The sequence below is a fragment of the Entamoeba histolytica genome, genomic scaffold (assembly GCF_000208925.1).
Source record: "Entamoeba histolytica HM-1:IMSS scf_1104750519143 genomic scaffold, whole genome shotgun sequence".
NCBI lineage: Eukaryota > Evosea > Mastigamoebida > Endamoebidae > Entamoeba > Entamoeba histolytica.
The window spans coordinates 1-20,570 of NW_001915123.1; the positions used below are offsets into that span (position 1 = coordinate 1).

The following is a 20,570-nucleotide window of genomic DNA, read 5'->3' on the forward strand; positions in this document are numbered from 1 at the left end:
TTTATTCTTTTATATTTTTATTAATTTCATCATTTCATATAATTTTATTGTGTATTATTTATGAAATTATTTTATTGTTATTTAATATAGTGTTTTTATGTTGAATAAAATATGATAAATAAATATAAATCATCATTATATCAAAATATCACAATTACATATTATAAATATATTAAAATAATACAAAAATGAAATAAATAATGAAGTAACATATATTTAATTGAATAATAAAATAAATGAAAATACAATATTATTATTCTTTTTATTTTATCAATTTATCATTCTTTTATTTCATATTTATTATCATTATTATCATTATAATTTGAATAATAGTGTTATTTGTTATTAAAATAAAATAAAGAATATAATTAAATTTATATTGATTCTTCATTATTATTCATCATTTCTATTTCATTATTCTTATGATTTATTTTATATTTGAATAAAATAACAACTATTATATGAATTAAAAATAAAATTAAAACAATAAGAAAAAAAAATAAAAGTATGAAATGAAATGATATTTAAAATAAATAAGAAAGAAGAAGAAATAAACAAAAGAATAAAATTAAAGAATAAAATTATTACAAAACAAATATAATGAATGATATATCATTTAATAAGAGATGAAATATCAATTCAACACATTGAAACAAATAAATAATATGAAATAAATTAAAAATGAATAAACATAACATATTAATAATTAAATAAATGATGATTGATTTTATCACATTTCATTCATTTGATATTTCATTCTTTATTTTATTATCATTTAATTTGTTTATTATGTATTTCTTATCATTTAAATTATAAAATAAACATTCTTTTTATTCTTTAATAATTCAATTATCTTCTTTCTTTATTTCTTCTTTATTATATATAAAAGCAATTTTTTGGTATTGTTTTATTCTTCTTTAATTCTTCTTCACATCCACATCCATAAAAACATTTATTTCCAAATGATGTAATTGTTGATGGAATATTAATTGATGTTAACGATGTACAATCATAAAAACATCCATATCCTATTTTATTAATATTTGTTGGAATATTAATTGATGTTAATGTTGAACATTCAGAAAAGCATCTATTTCCTATGTAAGTAATACTTGTTGGGATATTAATTGATTTTAATGAAGTACTTCCTTTAAAACAATAATCACCTAATTTAGTGATTGATGATGGAATAATAAATTTATTAATATCTTTCTTTTCATATTCTTTCCATTTATTATTTTTAAATTCTTTGGTATTTCAATACTAATTAAAACTGGTTCATTCATAAATATTCTTTCTTCACTTATATATTTTACATCTTCTATAGTAAGTGATGTTAATGATTCACATTCTTCAAAACATCCATATCCTATTTTATTAATATTTGTTAGTATTTCAATTGATGTTAATGATGTACATTTATAAAAACAACTATCTCCTATTTCACTAATACTTGTTGGAATATTAATTGTTGTTAGTGATGTACACCCTATAAAACATCCATCTCCTATTTTACTAACATTTGTTGGTATTTCAATTGATTGAATATCATTACATCCATAAAAACAATAATTTCCGAGTGATGTAACTTCTATTGGTATTGTATTTCCATATTCTTCTCTATCTTCTTCTGTATATTCGATATTTTTATATTCATTCATTTCTTTTTTCTCTTCTAAATATCTTGAATAACTCACTTTATACCATATTATTTGTTTAAATATTCTTCCATCTTCAAATATTTCATCTTTTTCATTATAAATATGAAATGTTTCAATATTAGGAAACAATTTTCTGGAATATTGATTCAATGGAATTGGATTAAAATGAAATCGTTCCATATTCCCTCTAAATCTTTTAACTCCCATTTCTAAATTAATAAAATCATTAATATCTTCAAAATACTTCGAGACAATCATTATTTCATTATGTCCTAATTGCATTCTTTCTTTATTATTTTCTTGTTTATTAGTTCTTCTTTTATTTTTAGTTTGAACTTAAATTATTATTAAGATAATCGTCATTCTATTTTTCTTTTTTTTATTTTTTTAATATAAATTATTAATAATTATATTTGTATTAACTTAGCTATTTCTTTATATTTATGTCATTCATTGTTATTTTCATCAACTTCATTTTTATAGTATTTATAATGTATATTTATATATGATCATTTTCTAATGCAGGAAATACAACAAATTTTAATGCTAAATACAATGGCTATTTTGTAATATCAATATGTATTGTAAAGAAAACAAACAAGTCATAAAAATCAAATGTCATACAATAAAGAATGAATGTCAATAACAATAAATTGCATACTAATGATAAATGAAATAACAAAGAAAAGAGATTAGACGAAAGATGCAAATAAAAGCAATAAATACCAATGTAAATACAATAATAAAGAGTATACAAATAACAAATATAAATAAATAACAAGAAATGATACAAAGAAAGAATAAAAAGAATAAGAAGTAAATGGGGAAAGAGAGGGTATGAAGAAATACTCAAAAATATGAAGGTGAAAGAAAAAGATAGTATAATAAACAATAAGAAGTATATTCAATCAAAAAATGTCAATTAATAAATATATCCTCAATTGGATTTTATGATTATTGAGAAATGATTATTTCAGTTTCTTCAATATGCTCTATTGGTGTATTAGAGTTCATTTCTAGCATGCTCGTATTAAATTGTTCTTCTTCTAATGTGCTGCCAGAATTGAATGTATAAAACATTAAGTCTTTCATATTTTTTATAATTATTGTTCGTAGGATTTTGGCAAAGTCTAAATTTAATTTCAGTGATTTTAATCTTCTTACTGATTCTTTATGTATTAATCAATTTATTGATAATATTACAGGTATTATTTCAACATATATTATTTCTCTATTATTTCTTATTTTCTCTTGTAATTCTTTGTATTTATTTATTTTATGAATGTAATTTAATTCTATATTATTATCTTGACATATAGCAACATCTATAATATATCCTTTCTTTTCTTTCATATTTTGATATTATATATATGGTCTTCTAGCATGGAAAGAATGGTCACTAACCAATAAATCTTTATTGTAAGTTATAACCATTTCATCATTATTAATACATTTAGGAGGATTATTAAAGTCGATAGCATTAAATTCATTAAAATGTGTAATTAATATGTGTTTAAATATTTGCTTACAAACATAATCATGTTTTGATATTTGATTCTTTTTCATTATACCATAACAAGATGTGAATAATAGATGCAATAGCGTTATGACAATATTTTAAATCATCATTTTGGAGTATTTTTGATTTAATACATTTTCATTTCATATGTACTCATTCTTGCATCTTTACTATTTGGAGGAATGCATTTCTTTTTATGTTTAATGACATACGTGTTAAAATATTACAAATTTAAAAAGAAGAGAATAATTTTTAAATAAACTTTTTATGAAATACAATCTGTTCAAACCAATTTAATTAAATAATATTTCAAAAAAAATTTTACTAATTTATGTAAAATAAGATAAATAAAATATCTTTATTATATTTTAATGTATTATAAAAATAATATTCATTTCATTGAATGGCATTTTTACAAATTAAATAATAAAAAATTTCTTCATTAAGTTATTTTTCATATAATTTATAAAATCTTTTAATTTTAGTTTAATTATTCCAAATTCATTCAAAAACCAATTTTTTTCATATATTAATAATCAAGTCAATTTTTACTAAAACATTTTCATAGAACAAACAAAATTAAAATGATAAAAGGCAAACAATAAAACAATGATAATAATTTAGGGTTTAAAAAGAAAATTTCATATTATAATCAAAAAATTCAAAAAGAAATAAAAACTAAAAAGAAAGGAATAAAAAAAAAGAAAGGAAAAGATATATTTAAATTCCAAATTCATGAGTGGATATACAACATTATTTAAAATAGTAATATTAGGAGATTCAAGGTTTGTTTAAAGTAATTATTAAAAAAAAATAAAATTTTTTTTAAATAAAACAAAAATAATAAGAATTAAGTGTTGGAAAAACATCATTATTACAACAATACATTACTAAAACTTTTGCTGAACAAACTAAAAGTACTGTTGGAGCTGATTTTATTACAAGAGAAATTGATATAGATGGAAAAATTATTGCACTTCAAATTTGGGATACAGCAGGAAGTGAACGATTTTGTTCATTAGGACCAGTTTTTTTTAGAGGAGCAGATTGTTGCATATTAGTTTGTGATGTAACAAATGAAAGTACTTTTGAACATTTAGATGATTGGAAAAAACAATTATTTCAAAGTTTATCATTTGAAGACTTAAATAATTTTCCATTTGTTATTGTTGGAAATAAAGTTTGTATTTCTTTTAAATTAACAACAAAGAAATAACATTAAATAAATAGTCTGATTGTAGTGATGAAGAAAGACAAGTTAGTTTTGAAAAATTGTCTCATTGGGGTGATGGAAAATACACTTATTTTGAATGTAGTGCTAAAACAGGTTGGAATATTGATAACATTTTTATTGAAATTGCAACTCTTTTAAAAGAAAAACAAAAAATTAATTTTTCTATGGAGTTTGTTTTTATTTTATTTTTTTTGTTATTCATAATATTCTTTATATTCATTTTTATTAGTGAAGCAATTGAACCTTGTCGTCTTGAAGATGTTTCAAACATAAAGGTTAAAAAAGATTGTTGTTGATAATTTTTTTTATTTTGTTATATATACTCAAATATTTTTAGTTTTTTATATTAATATTATGAACTATTTTATTCAATTAATTATTTTTAAGAAATATTCAATATATGAAACATTTATATATTTTAATTTCTTTATTTAATAGACTAAGATACTTTTTACAATATAAAACATAATAAATATTATTGTACTTGTTATTGTGTAAAACCTTTGGGTTTTGTAAAGAAATGCCAATAAGTCGTAAAAATTCAATCTCATACAATAAAGAATGAATATCAATAACAATAAATGACATAACAACAATATTAATAATGGTAAAAGAAATACAAAGAAAAGAGATTAGAAGACGAAAGACACAAAGAAAAACAAATAAATACAAGGTAAATACAATAATAATAAAGGTAATACGAATAACAAATATAAATAAATAACAAGAAATGATATACAAGAAAGAATAAAAAGAATAAAAAGTGAATGAAACAAAGGAGAATATTCAGAAATACTCAAAAAGTAAGAAAGTAAAAGGAAAAGATAGTATGATATGCTTCAAGAAGTATATTCAATCAAAAAGAAGAAATTAAAAGAAGAAATTAAAGAAGAAATTAAAGAAAAACAAAAGGTATTGAAGAAAATGACATTAAAGTAATGGAAGAAGAAATTAAAAACAAAACAAATTAAAGAAATGAATGAAATATGTAAAATTGCAAGAATAATAAATAACAAAGAAAGTATAATGAAAATACAAGAAGAAATAGAAAATAAAGAAATAGAAATTTAATTGAATTGATGTATTGATTTGCAATTAATTGGTTAAATAAGAAATTATATAAGAAATTAAGATGGGAACAAATAGAAAGTATAATAAAAATAATAAACATCAATGTCAATAATGAAAAAGAATATATTAAATATAATAAAATATCACATAAAAGAAAGTACTAAACAATACATTAAAATGAAAGTAAATGATATAATAGAAAGAAGAGTAGAGTGCAATTCAATAATAAAAACAACATAATAAATAACAACTCCGATGAAATTGATGAAGAATACCTTAATACTCTCATCAATAAAATAAAAGAAATGAAAATCGAAAAATGTACAAACATTAATTACTACTTTCAATGAAAAGAAACTGAAGAATTAATAATGGAAATTAATAATAGATGGGTATTGTCAAGAAGCAGAATGCATTATCTGCAAGATGATATGAAGAGGATTTCAATGGTTATGCACCTCTATCTCCAAAATAAAATAATAGGAGATAAATTTGATGAAATAAAAGAAATCCTAAAGAAAATCAATAGACTAGAAGATTTGGTCAAGGGAAATTGTACAGAATAAAGTGCATCATGAAATTAAATGAACATGATGAAGAAAGAATAAAAGTTAAAGCACTAGAAAGAATAAAGTACCTAAAATATATGATGAGAATGATAAAAGAATTAAATTTAATAAAGATGAAATAATCAGAATCAATACAAATAAAATCATGTTTGATTCTAATAAGAAAATTAGAATAAGGAAGAAAGACCCAAATAATGAAATATACCCAAATAACAATATTAATTTAGAATAATGGAAATGTTATATGAAACACAGATGATATTAAATAAAGAGAATTTGAAAATAAAACAAATCACCATATTGAATGAAAGATATAGAAATTATGATAGTGTCATAATAACATTAAATGAATTAAATTTAAGTATAATGAAAATAATTAATTTGAAATATTCATTGACACAGTACAAAAATAATATAAGAAAATATAAGAAAAAATATAAGTAATAAATAAAAAGAATAAAACTCATAAATGATATAACTAATGTTTCATATCAAAATATCAATGAAGGTAAATGAAGAAAATAAATAAAGAATAGAATAAAGAATCGAATAAAGGAATGTTAAAATAAATTAAATAATCAATTGAATCAAATTGAATAATACATGAAGAAAGTGTTAGATTAAATAGAATTAAAAAATGAAATTGACATTATAAAAGACATTAAAAACCATGTCATTAAAAACATGATGGATGTTATTAAACATTGTTTTTTACTACAACCAAACATACCCAGTAAAACCGCTTAAAGAAGACACATATAATTGATTGTTCTGGAATGAATAAGAAATAATAGAAACAATTCTCTCAATACTTAATTACTTAGTTTTATTTTCTGTTGTTTTATTCATTTAAATAGAACTTAATATGAATAAATGAAGATATTATAAAAATAAAATATACTTTAATTCCTCAATTTTATATTAAAAAAAAGAAAAAAAAACTCAAAATGTTTAATTCAAATGGAAATTACGTCGTTACTTGATGAAATGAATAAAGTAGGAGATTCTACTATTGGTGCTCTTAAAGAAGACAAAAAAAATGTACCGATTTTAAGTACAGAAGAAGCAAGAAAAAAGTCTATTGATTTAAAAGAACAAAAAGAAAAAAAACAAAACGAAGACAATGGAGAAAAGAAAAGTTCACATACAAAAAAACCCATTAAAAAACTATTAAAGTCATCATCTTCTAAAGAAGAAAATGACAATAAAAGTAAAAAACCAAAATCAACTTCTTCAGATACAAAAGATGAAAAGAAAAAAACGATTAAAAAGAAAGTAACGAAAGAGGAAAAAGAAGAAAAAGAGAAAAAACGAAAAGACATGAAGAAAGAAAAGAAAACTACAACAAAAAGCAAAAAAGAAAAGAAAGAGAAAACTGAAGAAAATGAAGATGAGAATGTAGATGAAAAAAAAGAGTTAAAAAGAAAAAAAACCACAAAAGTTGAAAGTAGTGAAAAAAGCCATGAAGAAAAAAAACCAAGAAAAAGTGATAAACGAACTAAAATTATATTATCAGGATTTGATGTTGAACATGATCCATTTGTTGAAGAAATTAAAACCTCTCCATTTTTCAGTGTTCAAAAAGCTATGGATGATATTAAACTTGTTTTTGTTCATAAGTCAATGAGAACAGAAAAAGTATTAGATGCCATTGTTAAAGGAATTCCAGTTGTAAATGAACAATATTTAGAAGAATGTGAAAAAGAAAATAGAGAAGTTGAAATTGATCCGTATTTATTAACTGAAGCTTTTCCTGGTCTTTTAGTCACAAGCCAAGAAAGAAAAAATTTATTTAAAGAATTATCTATTTGTATTTGTGGACAACCAAAAATTCTTGCCACTACACTAAGTGCATGGATTGAACGACTTGGTGGTAAAATTACTATTAGACCAAAAGATGCAGATGTAATAATATGTGGACAGTTAAAACATCATTTATCTCTAAGAGAAAAAAAGAATGATAATGTTCAAATAGTAGCAGAAAAATGGTTATATGACTCAATTAGTTCAATGAAAGTAATGGATTATAAAACTTATAAAATTGATGTTGAAGCAATTCAACCTGAAAACGATGAATAATTTCAGATTGATTGAAAAAAAAAACAAGACGATTAAAAACAATCACGAATATAATAATTTTTTAAATTAAATTGTTATAATTTTTTGATTTTGAGCTTTGAAATAACAATGATTTTTGAAATTAGAACGAATAGTTTGTAATGTTGACTTTTCAATCTTTTCTTTTAGTAAAGAAGTGATAAAAGAATCAGATAATTTATTTGAAACAGTTTCTATTAATGCATAAGCTTCATCAGCAGAAGTAGCTTTCATTAAATCACCTGAAATAATAAATATAATTAATTAATAACACAAAACTAATAAAAATAAAAAGAAACAAACTTTTTAAGTACTTCAAATAATTAATTGCGATAATATATAAAACATCTTTTCCTTCATACAAATAATAGTCCCAAATACGTATAACTAACCTAACAGGAAAAACATCAATAAATAGGTCAGCAAACCAAGTAATAAAATAATTAAGTTCAAATCCGATTGAACTTAATTTATCATATAATATAGCTATTTCTATTTTAAATAAACGAGGAAAAATAAATAAAGCCTCTGGCATTTCAATATCTAAGAAATTACCAATAGAATATTTATCACTTCTTAATTGCCTTAACAGTGAAAATGCTACATCCTCACCAACAACACACAATAACAATCCACCAATTTTACAGAGTGATGGTGTTACTACACTTTCTATTTTTTTATTTCTTTCTTCATCACTTACTTCTATTGATTCATCTCCAATAGTCTCATCATATAAATAAGAAACAACTAATCTTTCTAATTTATATTTTCCTCTTCCTTCAATAAATACTCTATGGTCATTAAAAACATTAAGATTCATTCTAATTTCTTTTAATATTTCTGGACTAATTCGTTTACTTCCTTCTGAAAATGATTTTAAATATTCTTCATGTACAGCTTTTGTTGATGTAGCATGAGTAAAACATTCCCACATTCTTGCTCGAACATTTGGGTTTAATACACTCAAGTGTTTTTTAACCCATTTTTGTTCTTTAGTAGTTGCGTTTTTCCATTGTCCAACAATAACAGACCATTTTACATTATCTGAATGTCTTTCTTTACGTGGTGATTGATCAGGATATGGCACTTCAAAATTAAATGCATCATATGTATGTGTTTCATCAGTTTCTGGTTCTTCCTCAATATTTAATAACTGCGCTTTTGCAAAATGTTTTAATTTTTCTGCATAGTCATATGGAGTCATTCCATTATTATCAATAGAAACAATAGATGCTCCATTTTGAATAAGATATTTCACTACGCTTGGTTCTGCGCATGTCGTTGCTGCTGCAACATGAAGTGGTGTTTTACCTTCATTATCAAATGCATTTATATTAATACTAGCATTTTCTGAAATATTTTTATTTTCTTTTCTCATTGAATTTTCAACTATCATTTCAACTAAAATTAAATTATTGGTTCGTGCTGCTAAATGTAACGGTGTTTCTCCTTTTTCATTTTTTGCTCCACAAATACATCCTGCCGTTATAATCGCATGACATAAATCAATCACTTCGTAAGAATGAAGAGACAATATGATATGTAATAAAAGTGGCTCTTTTATTAAATCTCTATTTTTTTGTAATAACGTCCTCACAGTTTTAAGGTCACCTTTCTCTACTGCATTTTTCAATAGAGTGGTTTTTGGCTCCATTATTTTTATTCTCTTTTTTCTTGTTTTTTTCTCTTTTTCCTTTTTTTAGTTTTTTATTTGTTGTATAAACAAGTTTTTCTTATAAATATTATAAATTATTCTTCTGTTTGAAATCTGAGATATATCTCAATAATTGTCGTTTCATTTCTTCATTGATACCATCGTTTTCTACCAATAATTGAATTTCTTTTTCAGGATCATCAATTCCACATTCAACCCATTTCTCACTTTCTTCTCCTTTAATTAATACTTTAAGTATTAATTTCTCATTAATAATTTCATTTGGAATTGTCTGAACAGTAGTTGCATTATATTTTGCTTGTAATGAACTTAATTGATGACGAGCATTTTTGAGCATCATTTCTAAAGTATCAATTTGACTTTTAACTGAGTCAATTTGGGTTTTTAATTCTTCTTTATTCACTTGTTCATGACTCATTAATAACAAATAACAATTTTAAAGATGGTTTTAATAATGAGATGAAACGAAAAAGAAAACAAAAAGAAAGTACACACATGATCTTTGCGTTAGAAAATAACACAACAAGAACAACAAGAACTTGACCTTCTTGATTGAATTTCATCTGGGTTGATTGCAGTTCCACCTCCAACAATGGGACGGTTATTATTTATTTCCATTCTTCTTGTTGGTCTCCAAGGTGGTGGTTCTATATATTCTTCTCCAGTTTCTTCACAAGTCTTTCGTTTAAGAATTCTTCTATATGTATCAGCACTTTCACAATCATATTTAACACAATATGTTGGTGGATCAAAAGGATGAACCTCAAAATATTCTTTTGCTCTTTTATTTCCTCCAAGTTTCATCATTACTAATTGTTGTGGTTTAAAATTGTCTAATGTTAGTGATCTGACAAATGAAATATGAACGCCATATGACCTATGAATACCAGCACAATTCATACACAAATAAACTCCATTATTTAAAGAACACCAGGTGGGGTTATTTTTACCACAATCAAAACATTTCTATCAATAAGTATTTTTCATTGAAAATAAACTATTTTCCAAACTTGATTTTCTGGTTCTTCCATTTCTTTAGAGAAAAAAGAAGTTTGGTCAATTGGTTGTTGTGACATATTGATTGAAATTTTTTTAGTATTTTCTTTTTCAAAATAACACGTTAATTTTATTTTTTGTTATTTAAACTATTTTTTATTAATTAAAATGAATAGTTTAATTATGATTAATATACAAAAAACAAAAAAAGGGTTTACAAAAGATCAAAGTAAATTCAGACCATGCCACCCAAGGACGCTAAGGGAAAAGGAGCTGCTTCAGGAAAGAAAGGTGCTTTAACTAAACCAAAAAAATCATCTGGAGGAAAAGCTCCAAAGAAATCATGGTCAAAGACCAAAGTCAAGGAAAAGTTAAACAATGCTGTTTTATTTGATAAAGCTACCCTTGATAAATGTACCAAGGAAGTTCCATCAATGAAAGTTATTACACCAGCTGTTGTTGCTGATAGAATGAAAATTACTTGTTCCCTTGCTAAAATTCTTCTTAAAGACCTTGAAAAGAAAGAATTAATCGTTCCAGTTAAAGTTGATAATCACATTTGGATCTATACTAGATCAGCTAAACACGCTGCTGCTGCCCCAACTGAAGCTGAAAAGAAACCAGCTAAGGGATCAAAGAAACAAGTTAAAGCTTAATTAATATATTGCTTTGAATTAATTTTAATTAAAAATAAGGTTGGTTTCTTTTCATTAATTTATTATAATTAGGGTTTTTTATCTATGATTGAATCTCATTTTCTTTTGATTAATGATTAATATTTGTTGTTTTATTTTTTATTTTCTTTGTTGTTTTCTTCTTCCTCCTTTTAGAATAAAAATTCATTTTCATTATCAAATAAATGTTTGGTATTTAATACTTTCATCTACTCATTGGATTCCTCCTTATATGCCATGTTGTATTATTTGTTCTGAATTGTTATTTAACTTTAATTGGAATATTTTATTTCAACAACCACTTGGCTGTATTGTGTGGTTATTTATTTATGTCTTTATTCATGAAATTGGACATATTATAATATTATTATATCATGGGTATCCGTTTGAAATCAAACTTTCATGTTATTCAGTATCTATTCATCATAACTGTAAAGATAGAGTCATTTATTCTTCAGGGATTATGTTTTTATATCTTTTCTTAAACATTACATCAATAATATCATCTAATGACTATATAATAATTGGATTATTATTATGTTTAGTAGACTCTCTTCCATTAAAATGGATGGATGGATTTTATTGTTATTAAACCAAGTTAAATTAGTTATTTCACTGAATTACTAAATAAAGTTGACGCTGTTGCTGTAGTGTCTTGTTGAAGAGAGTCAGTTAGTGGAGTATCATTTATGTCTTTTGTTTGATTTAAGACATTTGTTAATTGTTCCATCAACTGATCATTTTCTTCATCAGTTCCATCTTCACTTAATGATGGGCTTTTTAAGTCTTCTATAAATTCATCAAATAATTCATCAAAAGTAGTTGTGTTTATATTTCCATTCGGTAGTAAGCCGTCTGATTTAGTGACAAATCCATTAATGTCTGAGTCTATTCCAATGACATCAGTAATATCATCTTTTAAAATACTTTCTAATTCATTTTGATCAAGTATTTGTTTATAGTCTTCTATCAAATCTTCTATTTTGAATTCGTTGATATTATCTTCAATTAAAGGAGATGATATTCGTTTTGACTCTTCAGACTGACAATATTCCTTGATTATTAGTAATCTAAAAGAAAGGAGAGGAACAAACAATCAAACGTCAAAAAGTTTAGTGTATTGAGGCATAAAATGGTATTGTGATGATTGTTGATTTAAATTAAGTAAATGAGTAAATCCAATAAGTATCATTTTACCTAATATCTCTTGATATGATTGGGTTTCAGCATTTTGAAGTATATAATTATAATATCGATTAAATTGTAATGTTGTCATTTTAAGTTGACATTGTGATGATTTTTCATAACTTAATGGAAACTGATCATTTAAAGTAATGTCATTATTAATGAATTTATTAATAATTATTCCAAAAAGTTCGTAATGAATATTAAGAAAATTAGCAATTTGGATTGGTAATATTCCAATAGTATTATGAACAGAGAATAGTGAGGCACGTTTAGTTATAAGACTTAAAACTTTCTTTGTTATTTCTTTATTACAACAATCATTTTGCATAAGAAATGGATTTGTATACGTTAGTTCATTAAAATAAATTGACCCATTTTTAATAAATACTTTATGTGAATCATTTTCAGGAGTAATGTAATTAGGAAGATATTCTGAACATTCTGCTAATATTATTTGACCATCCTCATCAAAAACTTCAAAAATTACATTATTATTTTTACTAAATTCAATCAATTTATTAATAACAAGCCATTCATCTTGTATTGAATGTTGAATATTAATTATTGACACTTTTTCTTTATACTCTTCATGTTCAATAAAATCCATAAAATAAACAACGTCATGATCAACTTTCCATTCAATGAGGTTGTCATTATCTCCTTTTTTATAACAATGTATTTCAAGACAATTAACAATACTTTTACATTTTCTCTTATTTTCAATAAGTTGGTTAAATGTTATATTCAATTCATTCATGTTTTTATTATTATTTTAGTTCTTTTTATTGATAAAATCGAAGGTAGCATGTCTGAAACACCACACAAACCCTAATACAATTCATGTTTTGACTCTCCTAGTTATTATCTGATTATGACAGTGTATTTTAATTAGAAATGTATTAGGTAAAGTTGCAAAGTGTGTAGCAAGATATTATGATAGAATATTACATGGTGTAATATAAGGAAGTACTAAAGTGTGGGTAAGACTAAAAGAAAATTAAACATAATAATATAATGGGAATGAAATAGTCTTTTCTCTCATTCATAAAATAAAGAAAAAAGGAAAAAGAAAATGTTTAAAATTAAGATAGAAAATAAACAAAAGGAATAAAAAGAAGAAATAAGCAGAAGAAGTTTGAAACCCTTAATAAGAAGAAATAAAACAAAGAAGTGCTTTCCTCATTTTGCAAGAAAAAACATAAATGATAAGTTAAACAAAAAGATTACTCTTTTTTAAACAAGCTAAGGGATAGAATTATTCTCCATTGAGCAAGGAAGAATAGATAAAATTCTATTTAACACTTAATTATCTAATTTTTAATTTCTCGTTCTTTTTACTGAGTAAAAAAACTATTACAATTATTTAATTTCAAATAAAAAATGGTTTAATGATGATATGGTTGATTAAATCCTTGTTGGGGTGCATACCCATATTGTTGTGGAGGTTGGTTCATTGGATTATTGTATTGGTTTCTTGGTACTTGCTGATAAGGATTATATCCTGGTTGATTTGGTGTATATCCATTTGGTGGGATATATTGAGGTTGTTGCATTTGAGGATTAATTCCATAGTTTGGTTGTTGTTGACTTCTTGGTGGAAGTTGAGGTGGTACTTGTGTATTTTGTTGACCTCTTGGTGGAAGTTGAGGTGGTACTTGTGTATTTTGTTGACCTCTTGGTGGAAGTTGAGGTGGTGCTTGAGAGTTTTGTTGACTTCTTGGTGATAATTGGGGTGGTTGGTTTCTTACAGGGAGCTGAGGGGGTTGGCTATATGTTTCATTTGTTTGTTGATTCACTTGATAAGGTATTTGAGAAGAACATGGAGGTTGTGCAGATTCAAAGTTTTGTGGAATCGGTTGTTGTTCATAACTTCTTTGAGGTACAGGTGGAATTGTTTGATCAATACCTGAGAGTGGTGGTTGTTGATTATTTATCATTTGATATGAACTTAATGGTCCAGTAGATGGTAATGGATTATAACCAATTTCTTGTGGTATTGGTTGAGAAGGTATTTGAGGTGGGAGTTGTTGTCTTGTTGAAAAAGGCATTTGACCAGGAAAGTTTGATATGTTTTGGTTATTACTTTCTTGTTGAACTTTTAACTGAGCTAATTGTTGAGGGCTTGGTTGTAAAGCAGCAAAGTCTTTATATTTCATTGGTTCCATGCCAACAACATATCCTTGTTGATGGGTAAGTGGGATATAACCACATTTATAATTTAGTTGGTATTTTGACTTAGGTGTTTCTACACAAAAATTCTTTTTAGGTTTTGAAGGATTAGAAGGATTTTCTACTTCGAGAGAAATTCCTTCAATTGAAGGAATTTCAAACCCATTACTTTCAGATTGAATGGGAACATTACCAACAGGTTGTTCAATGTATTGAGGTGGGGGATTATTTATACAAGGTTGTAAAGGAATTTGTTCGATACCAACAGGGATATTATAGTAGTCCGGATTTATACTTCTCAAACGTTGGAGAAGAATACTCACTCTTCCACCATCATCTAAACTAATATTTAGAGTTGATTTTATTTCAACATTTGATAACCTAAATTTTCCTTTTCCAACGATTGCCCCTTCACGAGAGAATAATGCAGGGTTTTTATTTAAAATTTCAAGGTCACAAAAAGCACCTTCTTGATAAGTGATAAGATAAGATTGATTAAAAATGACAACTTCCTTTGGACAGTCAACATAATAAGTAGAATAAACAGAACCATTAAGAGTAAAACTACAATATGGATAAAATTTTTTTTGACCCATTAATGATAAATCAGAAGCAGAAAGGATAGTTAACAGATATTTTCCTTGATAACTAACATTTTTAGGAATTAAACTAGTATTTAAATTCCAATAAATACTTCTTAAACAAGTAATATTTACATCAATTACTCCTGATGGTAATATTGGAGCAAGATATTCAATTGACTCAGTCTCAAATAAATCTGGAACTTCAAAAGTAGTTGTTCCTAATGAATATGATTTATCTCTACTTGGTTTAGCAAATACTTCAAACTGAATTTGATCACCAACAGTAGTTTCAACATAAAGAATTTGATTAAGTAATGTATTTGTACAATCAGTTTTACCACTAGGAGTTATTGGAACTAGTGTTTGAATGTCAGTAGAATTACTCTTAACACTAACAGTAAACTGATATCCTTTAGAAGAGACTTTCTTTGATATTTTATAAAAACTATCAAGTAATCCATAGAGTTTATTGAATTTTAATTCCAATAACATTTTAGCATTTGGATCTATCATTTGTCTAGTAATTTGACAACCTCCAGAAATACATTTTGCAATGATATATAAATATCCTTTTACATCTATTTTTAGAATGTGATAAGTAGTTTCTCCATTATTCATTGCTGGTACTTTCCATTCTGCTTTTCCAAGTGGATCATCACTCCCAACTGTATCATGATCAAATACTTCAAATACTACAACCTCTCCGATGTTATATTTAACATCAAATTTCTTATTCCAAATTGGGTCAAGTGTACAATCAATAATTTGTGTTTTTAACTTTTTACCTTCAGAGGTAAATACTACATATGGATCTGATGTATAAACATCTCCAATTTCTACATTTTTAGCACAAAATATGTTAAGTTCAATTTGCATGTAATCTATAAATTTTTTTAGTTCTACAATGGAATAAATTGATATGAAGAAAAAAAACGAAAACGTTTAATTCCTCATTTAAAATTTTACAAATTAAAAAAAAAAGAACTACAAATTAAAAAACAAAAATGTTTCCAAATATAGATTTAGGCAAATTACCACCAAAAAGTGATGATATTGATGAAATGTTAGAAATTGAACATGAAATGATAGTTAATGCACTCACATATTTTCCAAATTCTTTTAGTTTTAATATTGAACCTAATTCAGAAAAACATACAATAACAATTAAAGGGTCATATTGGGATGTTGGATGTAAAATTGGTTTAACCGTTTGTGGATGGAAAAATGGTTTTTACAAAGATTGCTTGTTTTCTCCAGATGAATCAAATTTTGAAAAGACATTTTCTTATATTGAAGATGGATATTACGATGCGTTAATAATTAAAGACGATGTCATTAAAAGAAAAGAAGCCGTTTATATTGGAAAACCAATTAAATTTAAAGTAACTCAATGTTTACTTGATGCAGTTGACATAGAACTTGAACGAGCAAAAGAAACTAGTTGTATTGTTATTTATAAAGACTCAACAATTATCAAAACAAAAAGAGTTCTTGTTGGAACAACAAAACTTAGAATAAAATTAAATAAAAAACATAACACTAAACATATTTATGTCTTTAAATATTACCAAAATTGCTTTACTCGTATTGATAAAGACGTCCCATATAATGCATTAGAAATAATAACTCTCTAAATTGTATTTGTAGTATCTGTTTCTTTCTTTATTTTCTCCTTCAAAATAAAATAATTCAGTGTGGAAGAATGAAGTAATTCTTAAATAACAATAACCATAAAACAAAATAAATTACCAAATAGATAATGAAATGTTAATAAAATTGTCATTTATTCCTTAATTAATGGATATTAATCACATTATACATTATTTAAAATGAGTATTTTCTTTGTTTTCTTTGTTATTTAGTTTTTCTTTTTGTTTTATTTCTTTTATTGTTTTTTCTGTTTGTTTATTCTTTTTATCTTCAGCTTTGATGTTTATTTTTATTCTCATTGAATTATCACTACTTTATTTCTTATTTTATGAATAACTATATCATTATCATTATATTATTATATATAATTTCATTTATTATTAGTATCATCATTTATATATGTTTCTTTTCTTATTATTCTTTCATATTATCTTATTTCATTCTTTCTATTATTATTTATTATATTTCTTATTAAATTAATTCATCATATTCAATTATTATTTGATATTTCAGTGCTTTTCTAAACATCTCTCATTTCATCTTTTTTTCTTTTCCTCTTTTCTAAACATCACTTATTTATTTCTATTTTCTGTATTCTTGTTGTTATTTTATTTAGTTCATCTTTTATCATTTATCATTTCTTGTTTATTCATGTTTGTTGTATATTTTATTATTATTCTTTATTTTATGTTGTGTTATTCTTATTTATCTTTCTTATTATGTTTTGTTTATTATTGTTTAAATAGAAAATAAGAATAAAGAAAGAATAAAGAAATAAAATATAAATATGTTGATATTTTATCATTTCTTTATTTGTTTATTATTCTTATTTCTATTATTTTATTCATTTGATTCATAACGAATTAATTCAATGAAATAATACAAATAAATTGTTTATTCATTTCATATTATTTCTCTTTCATTCTTATTTCTTTTCTTATTTATTAAAAACACCATCATTCTGTGTGTAAATATTTCAAATGAAATAAAATAAATCAACATTGAATTATCTCCATTTTTAATTTATCATTTCATTCATTGGCAGATGAACGAAATGGCTGTTCATATTCTTCATTGATTTGTTTTTATTCTTTTTTAGTTCATTTTCAATTAATCAAGATTGAATCATTTCATTTCAATTACTATGATTCGTTTTGGTATGAAATGTTCTGGAAGTTGTTTTCCACAAAGTGCATTTGATATTTCATTATATTCAAATGAACGTTGATAACAATATGATAGTGTTTTATTATTTTCTTTATAAACACAAATATCACCAAATCCAAATTCAAACAAATACTCATCTGTTTGATTATGTAAATAAAATGCACATTGTTGTTCTTTAATATCAAATTTCTTCATTCTTTTCATTCTTCCATTTGATTCTAATGAAAATAAAAATGATTGTGAATCATATATCCAACCATCATCTTCATCAATTTTCTCATTAACATATCCTCCAAATTTATTTCCTTCTTCATCTTCAATAATAATTATTATATGTTTTTTATTTTTTATTCTTTCTCCAAATACTGATGTAATAACTTTCCAATCATCAACATCTGAATCAAATAGTATATTTCCTACTTTTCTATTTGTCCATTCTTCTATTTGGTGAATTATTTTATCACGTAATGTTTTATAATGATGATATAATTCTAATTATTTGTATTGTTTTCTGTTATAAAATGATATTTTTATATTCAAGTTTATTATTTATTATAGTTAATTTATAATTAATAATATGATTTTAACATATGATCTCTTAAATATTAAATAGATTAATTTTTATTTTCAAGTCTTTTCTTAAACATATCAAAAACTTTCATATAAAAGAATGAAGTGGTTCTATTCAATAGAAAAATACTGTAAATATAAAATGAAATAAAATAACAAACAAATGATATTATTCTCAATATTTTCATTTCATTAATTATTTATCATCATTCTTAAAATAAAAGAAGATGAAATAATATTTCAGTGATTAAAATAAAATAAAATAATTATTTCTTATTTTCAGCATTTTTCTTTTTTTTAAAATCAAATAACATAACATTTTCCACAAATAAAAATTAACCAAATAAATATAAGCGTCATTTAAAAAAGTAGTGACGTCACTATTCATTATTAATATCTTAATATTCAGTTGTGAATTATTAACTATGGCAGACTCATCTTCATCATTTCTTGTTGGCTTTGATAATCCTCAACCAGAACATCTTCCAGAACAAAATGATGAAATACCAAGAGATATATCTGTAGTACCTGATATTCATATTGAAGAAAATACTCAAACAATAACAGAAATTGAAAACAAAAGAAGAGAAATTCAAAATAAAATCAAAGAAGAGGTTCAACTTCTTTGTTATCCAAAAGGTATTTCACAAAGTGAGACTTGCAAAATAAAAGAAAGTTATTTAGAACATTGTAAAGAGTTAAATGAATTAACTATTAGTTACAATGCAAACACTGATGGAATGACAAAGAAAAAAGAAAAAAGAAAAGATTGTATTTTAGTTGCAAAAACAAATGAAAGGTTTGTTGATGTATTTTGTGGTAAAGTGGTTAAATTATTCTTAGATACTCTAAAAGGGTATCGTATAGATTTTCCACATCTCCAATATTGTAATATAGAAAATTCAACAAGAAATACATACGAACAACTTTTTGGACAAAAAGATTTTGGTATATTTTGTGTTACTAAACAAGCAAATGTATTTGGTATATTCTTTCATTCTGTTAAATCACTTAATGAACAGACTTATGGTTGTTATGAGTCTGCTTTATTCATTATAAGAAGAAATGGAATGAAAGAATATATTCCAAAAGTAAGTAAAAGAGCAAATGATATTGAAATTGTATTTGGGAATAATGAGAATGATGAATTGTTGATAACAGTCATTAATAGTATTGGAGATTCAGTACAATTTTTTAATAACAGATTCAACATTGTTGGTGATATTCATAACATGTTTAATGAAGTAGAATGTAATGATATGTTATTAAGTAGAAATAGCAACAATGAATATCAAGAAGAAATAACTGAATTAAAAGTTATGAAAATTAAATAAGATAATAATTGAAATAAAATAACTAATGGTTATTATTTTTAATTTAATAACAATAAATAAAATGATTAAAATAATAATATTTTCATAAAACATCTTTGTTATATCATTTTAATTGTATAATATTTCAATGATTTATTCAATGTACTATTTGTATATTTTCATCATCATTGGATTATATTGTTTATTCATTATTTATGTTATTCATTCATAATATCATTTTCTTTTTAACCCTTTTTGAAATTCATGGTTATTTGTTTTTACAATTCAATATAATGGTTATCAATTCATATTCACTTTATTGTATTTATACATTCATTCTAATTAATGATTTAATCAAATGATAATATTCAAACATATATTTCAATATTTATTTCGTGTGTTATGTTAAATTACAAAACAACAATTTTAAAGA

At 23.9% G+C, this 20,570-nt stretch overlaps 11 protein-coding genes across 11 annotated transcripts, besides 6 other annotated features; 5 read left to right on the forward strand and 6 right to left on the reverse strand.

Moving 5' to 3' along the window:
* Positions 1-876: 876 nt before the first annotated feature.
* EHI_189090 (uncharacterized protein) lies at positions 877-1,943 on the reverse strand (the record flags this gene model as incomplete). Its single annotated transcript, XM_644215.2, has 2 exons — positions 877-1,223; positions 1,265-1,943. The coding sequence occupies 2 exons, from the start codon at positions 1,941-1,943 to the stop codon at positions 877-879; spliced, it is 1,026 nt and encodes a 341-aa protein (XP_649307.2).
* Positions 1,944-2,168: 225 nt separating this feature from the next.
* Positions 2,169-2,576: a repeat region.
* Positions 2,572-3,396: a repeat region.
* A 519-nt stretch (positions 3,397-3,915) lies between these two features.
* Positions 3,916-4,710, forward strand: EHI_189100 (small GTP binding protein Rab7, putative; the record flags this gene model as incomplete). Its single annotated transcript, XM_644216.1, has 4 exons — positions 3,916-3,965; positions 4,036-4,360; positions 4,411-4,583; positions 4,644-4,710. 4 exons carry the CDS (start codon positions 3,916-3,918, stop codon positions 4,708-4,710), a joined length of 615 nt encoding a protein of 204 aa, XP_649308.1.
* Positions 4,711-4,856: 146 nt separating this feature from the next.
* Positions 4,857-5,480: a repeat region.
* Positions 5,116-6,441: a repeat region.
* A 47-nt stretch (positions 6,442-6,488) lies between these two features.
* Positions 6,489-6,882: a repeat region.
* A 132-nt stretch (positions 6,883-7,014) lies between these two features.
* Positions 7,015-8,133, forward strand: EHI_189110 (uncharacterized protein; the record flags this gene model as incomplete). The annotated part of the gene is made up of 1 exon (XM_644217.1): positions 7,015-8,133. The coding sequence occupies one exon, from the start codon at positions 7,015-7,017 to the stop codon at positions 8,131-8,133; it is 1,119 nt and encodes a 372-aa protein (XP_649309.1).
* A 66-nt stretch (positions 8,134-8,199) lies between these two features.
* On the reverse strand, positions 8,200-9,805 carry EHI_189120 (uncharacterized protein; the record flags this gene model as incomplete). The annotated part of the gene is made up of 2 exons (XM_644218.1): positions 8,200-8,393; positions 8,455-9,805. 2 exons carry the CDS (start codon positions 9,803-9,805, stop codon positions 8,200-8,202), a joined length of 1,545 nt encoding a protein of 514 aa, XP_649310.1.
* Positions 9,806-9,893: 88 nt separating this feature from the next.
* EHI_189130 (uncharacterized protein) lies at positions 9,894-10,244 on the reverse strand (the record flags this gene model as incomplete). The annotated part of the gene is made up of 1 exon (XM_644219.1): positions 9,894-10,244. The coding sequence occupies one exon, from the start codon at positions 10,242-10,244 to the stop codon at positions 9,894-9,896; it is 351 nt and encodes a 116-aa protein (XP_649311.1).
* Positions 10,245-10,333: 89 nt separating this feature from the next.
* EHI_189140 (ARF GTPase activating protein, putative) lies at positions 10,334-10,902 on the reverse strand (the record flags this gene model as incomplete). Its single annotated transcript, XM_644220.2, has 2 exons — positions 10,334-10,792; positions 10,837-10,902. The coding sequence occupies 2 exons, from the start codon at positions 10,900-10,902 to the stop codon at positions 10,334-10,336; spliced, it is 525 nt and encodes a 174-aa protein (XP_649312.2).
* Positions 10,903-11,064: 162 nt separating this feature from the next.
* Positions 11,065-11,478, forward strand: EHI_189150 (40S ribosomal protein S25, putative; the record flags this gene model as incomplete). Its single annotated transcript, XM_644221.1, has 1 exon — positions 11,065-11,478. One exon carries the CDS (start codon positions 11,065-11,067, stop codon positions 11,476-11,478), a length of 414 nt encoding a protein of 137 aa, XP_649313.1.
* Positions 11,479-12,103: 625 nt separating this feature from the next.
* EHI_189160 (uncharacterized protein) lies at positions 12,104-13,441 on the reverse strand (the record flags this gene model as incomplete). Its single annotated transcript, XM_644223.1, has 2 exons — positions 12,104-12,550; positions 12,599-13,441. The coding sequence occupies 2 exons, from the start codon at positions 13,439-13,441 to the stop codon at positions 12,104-12,106; spliced, it is 1,290 nt and encodes a 429-aa protein (XP_649315.1).
* Positions 13,442-13,478: 37 nt separating this feature from the next.
* Positions 13,479-14,004: a repeat region.
* On the reverse strand, positions 13,568-16,313 carry EHI_189170 (uncharacterized protein; the record flags this gene model as incomplete). Its single annotated transcript, XM_644224.2, has 1 exon — positions 13,568-16,313. One exon carries the CDS (start codon positions 16,311-16,313, stop codon positions 14,070-14,072), a length of 2,244 nt encoding a protein of 747 aa, XP_649316.1. The 3' UTR covers positions 13,568-14,069.
* Positions 16,314-16,441: 128 nt separating this feature from the next.
* Positions 16,442-17,071, forward strand: EHI_189180 (uncharacterized protein; the record flags this gene model as incomplete). The annotated part of the gene is made up of 1 exon (XM_001914048.1): positions 16,442-17,071. The coding sequence occupies one exon, from the start codon at positions 16,442-16,444 to the stop codon at positions 17,069-17,071; it is 630 nt and encodes a 209-aa protein (XP_001914083.1).
* Positions 17,072-19,249: 2,178 nt separating this feature from the next.
* EHI_189190 (uncharacterized protein) lies at positions 19,250-20,158 on the forward strand (the record flags this gene model as incomplete). The annotated part of the gene is made up of 1 exon (XM_644225.1): positions 19,250-20,158. The coding sequence occupies one exon, from the start codon at positions 19,250-19,252 to the stop codon at positions 20,156-20,158; it is 909 nt and encodes a 302-aa protein (XP_649317.1).
* Positions 20,159-20,570: the final 412 nt, after the last annotated feature.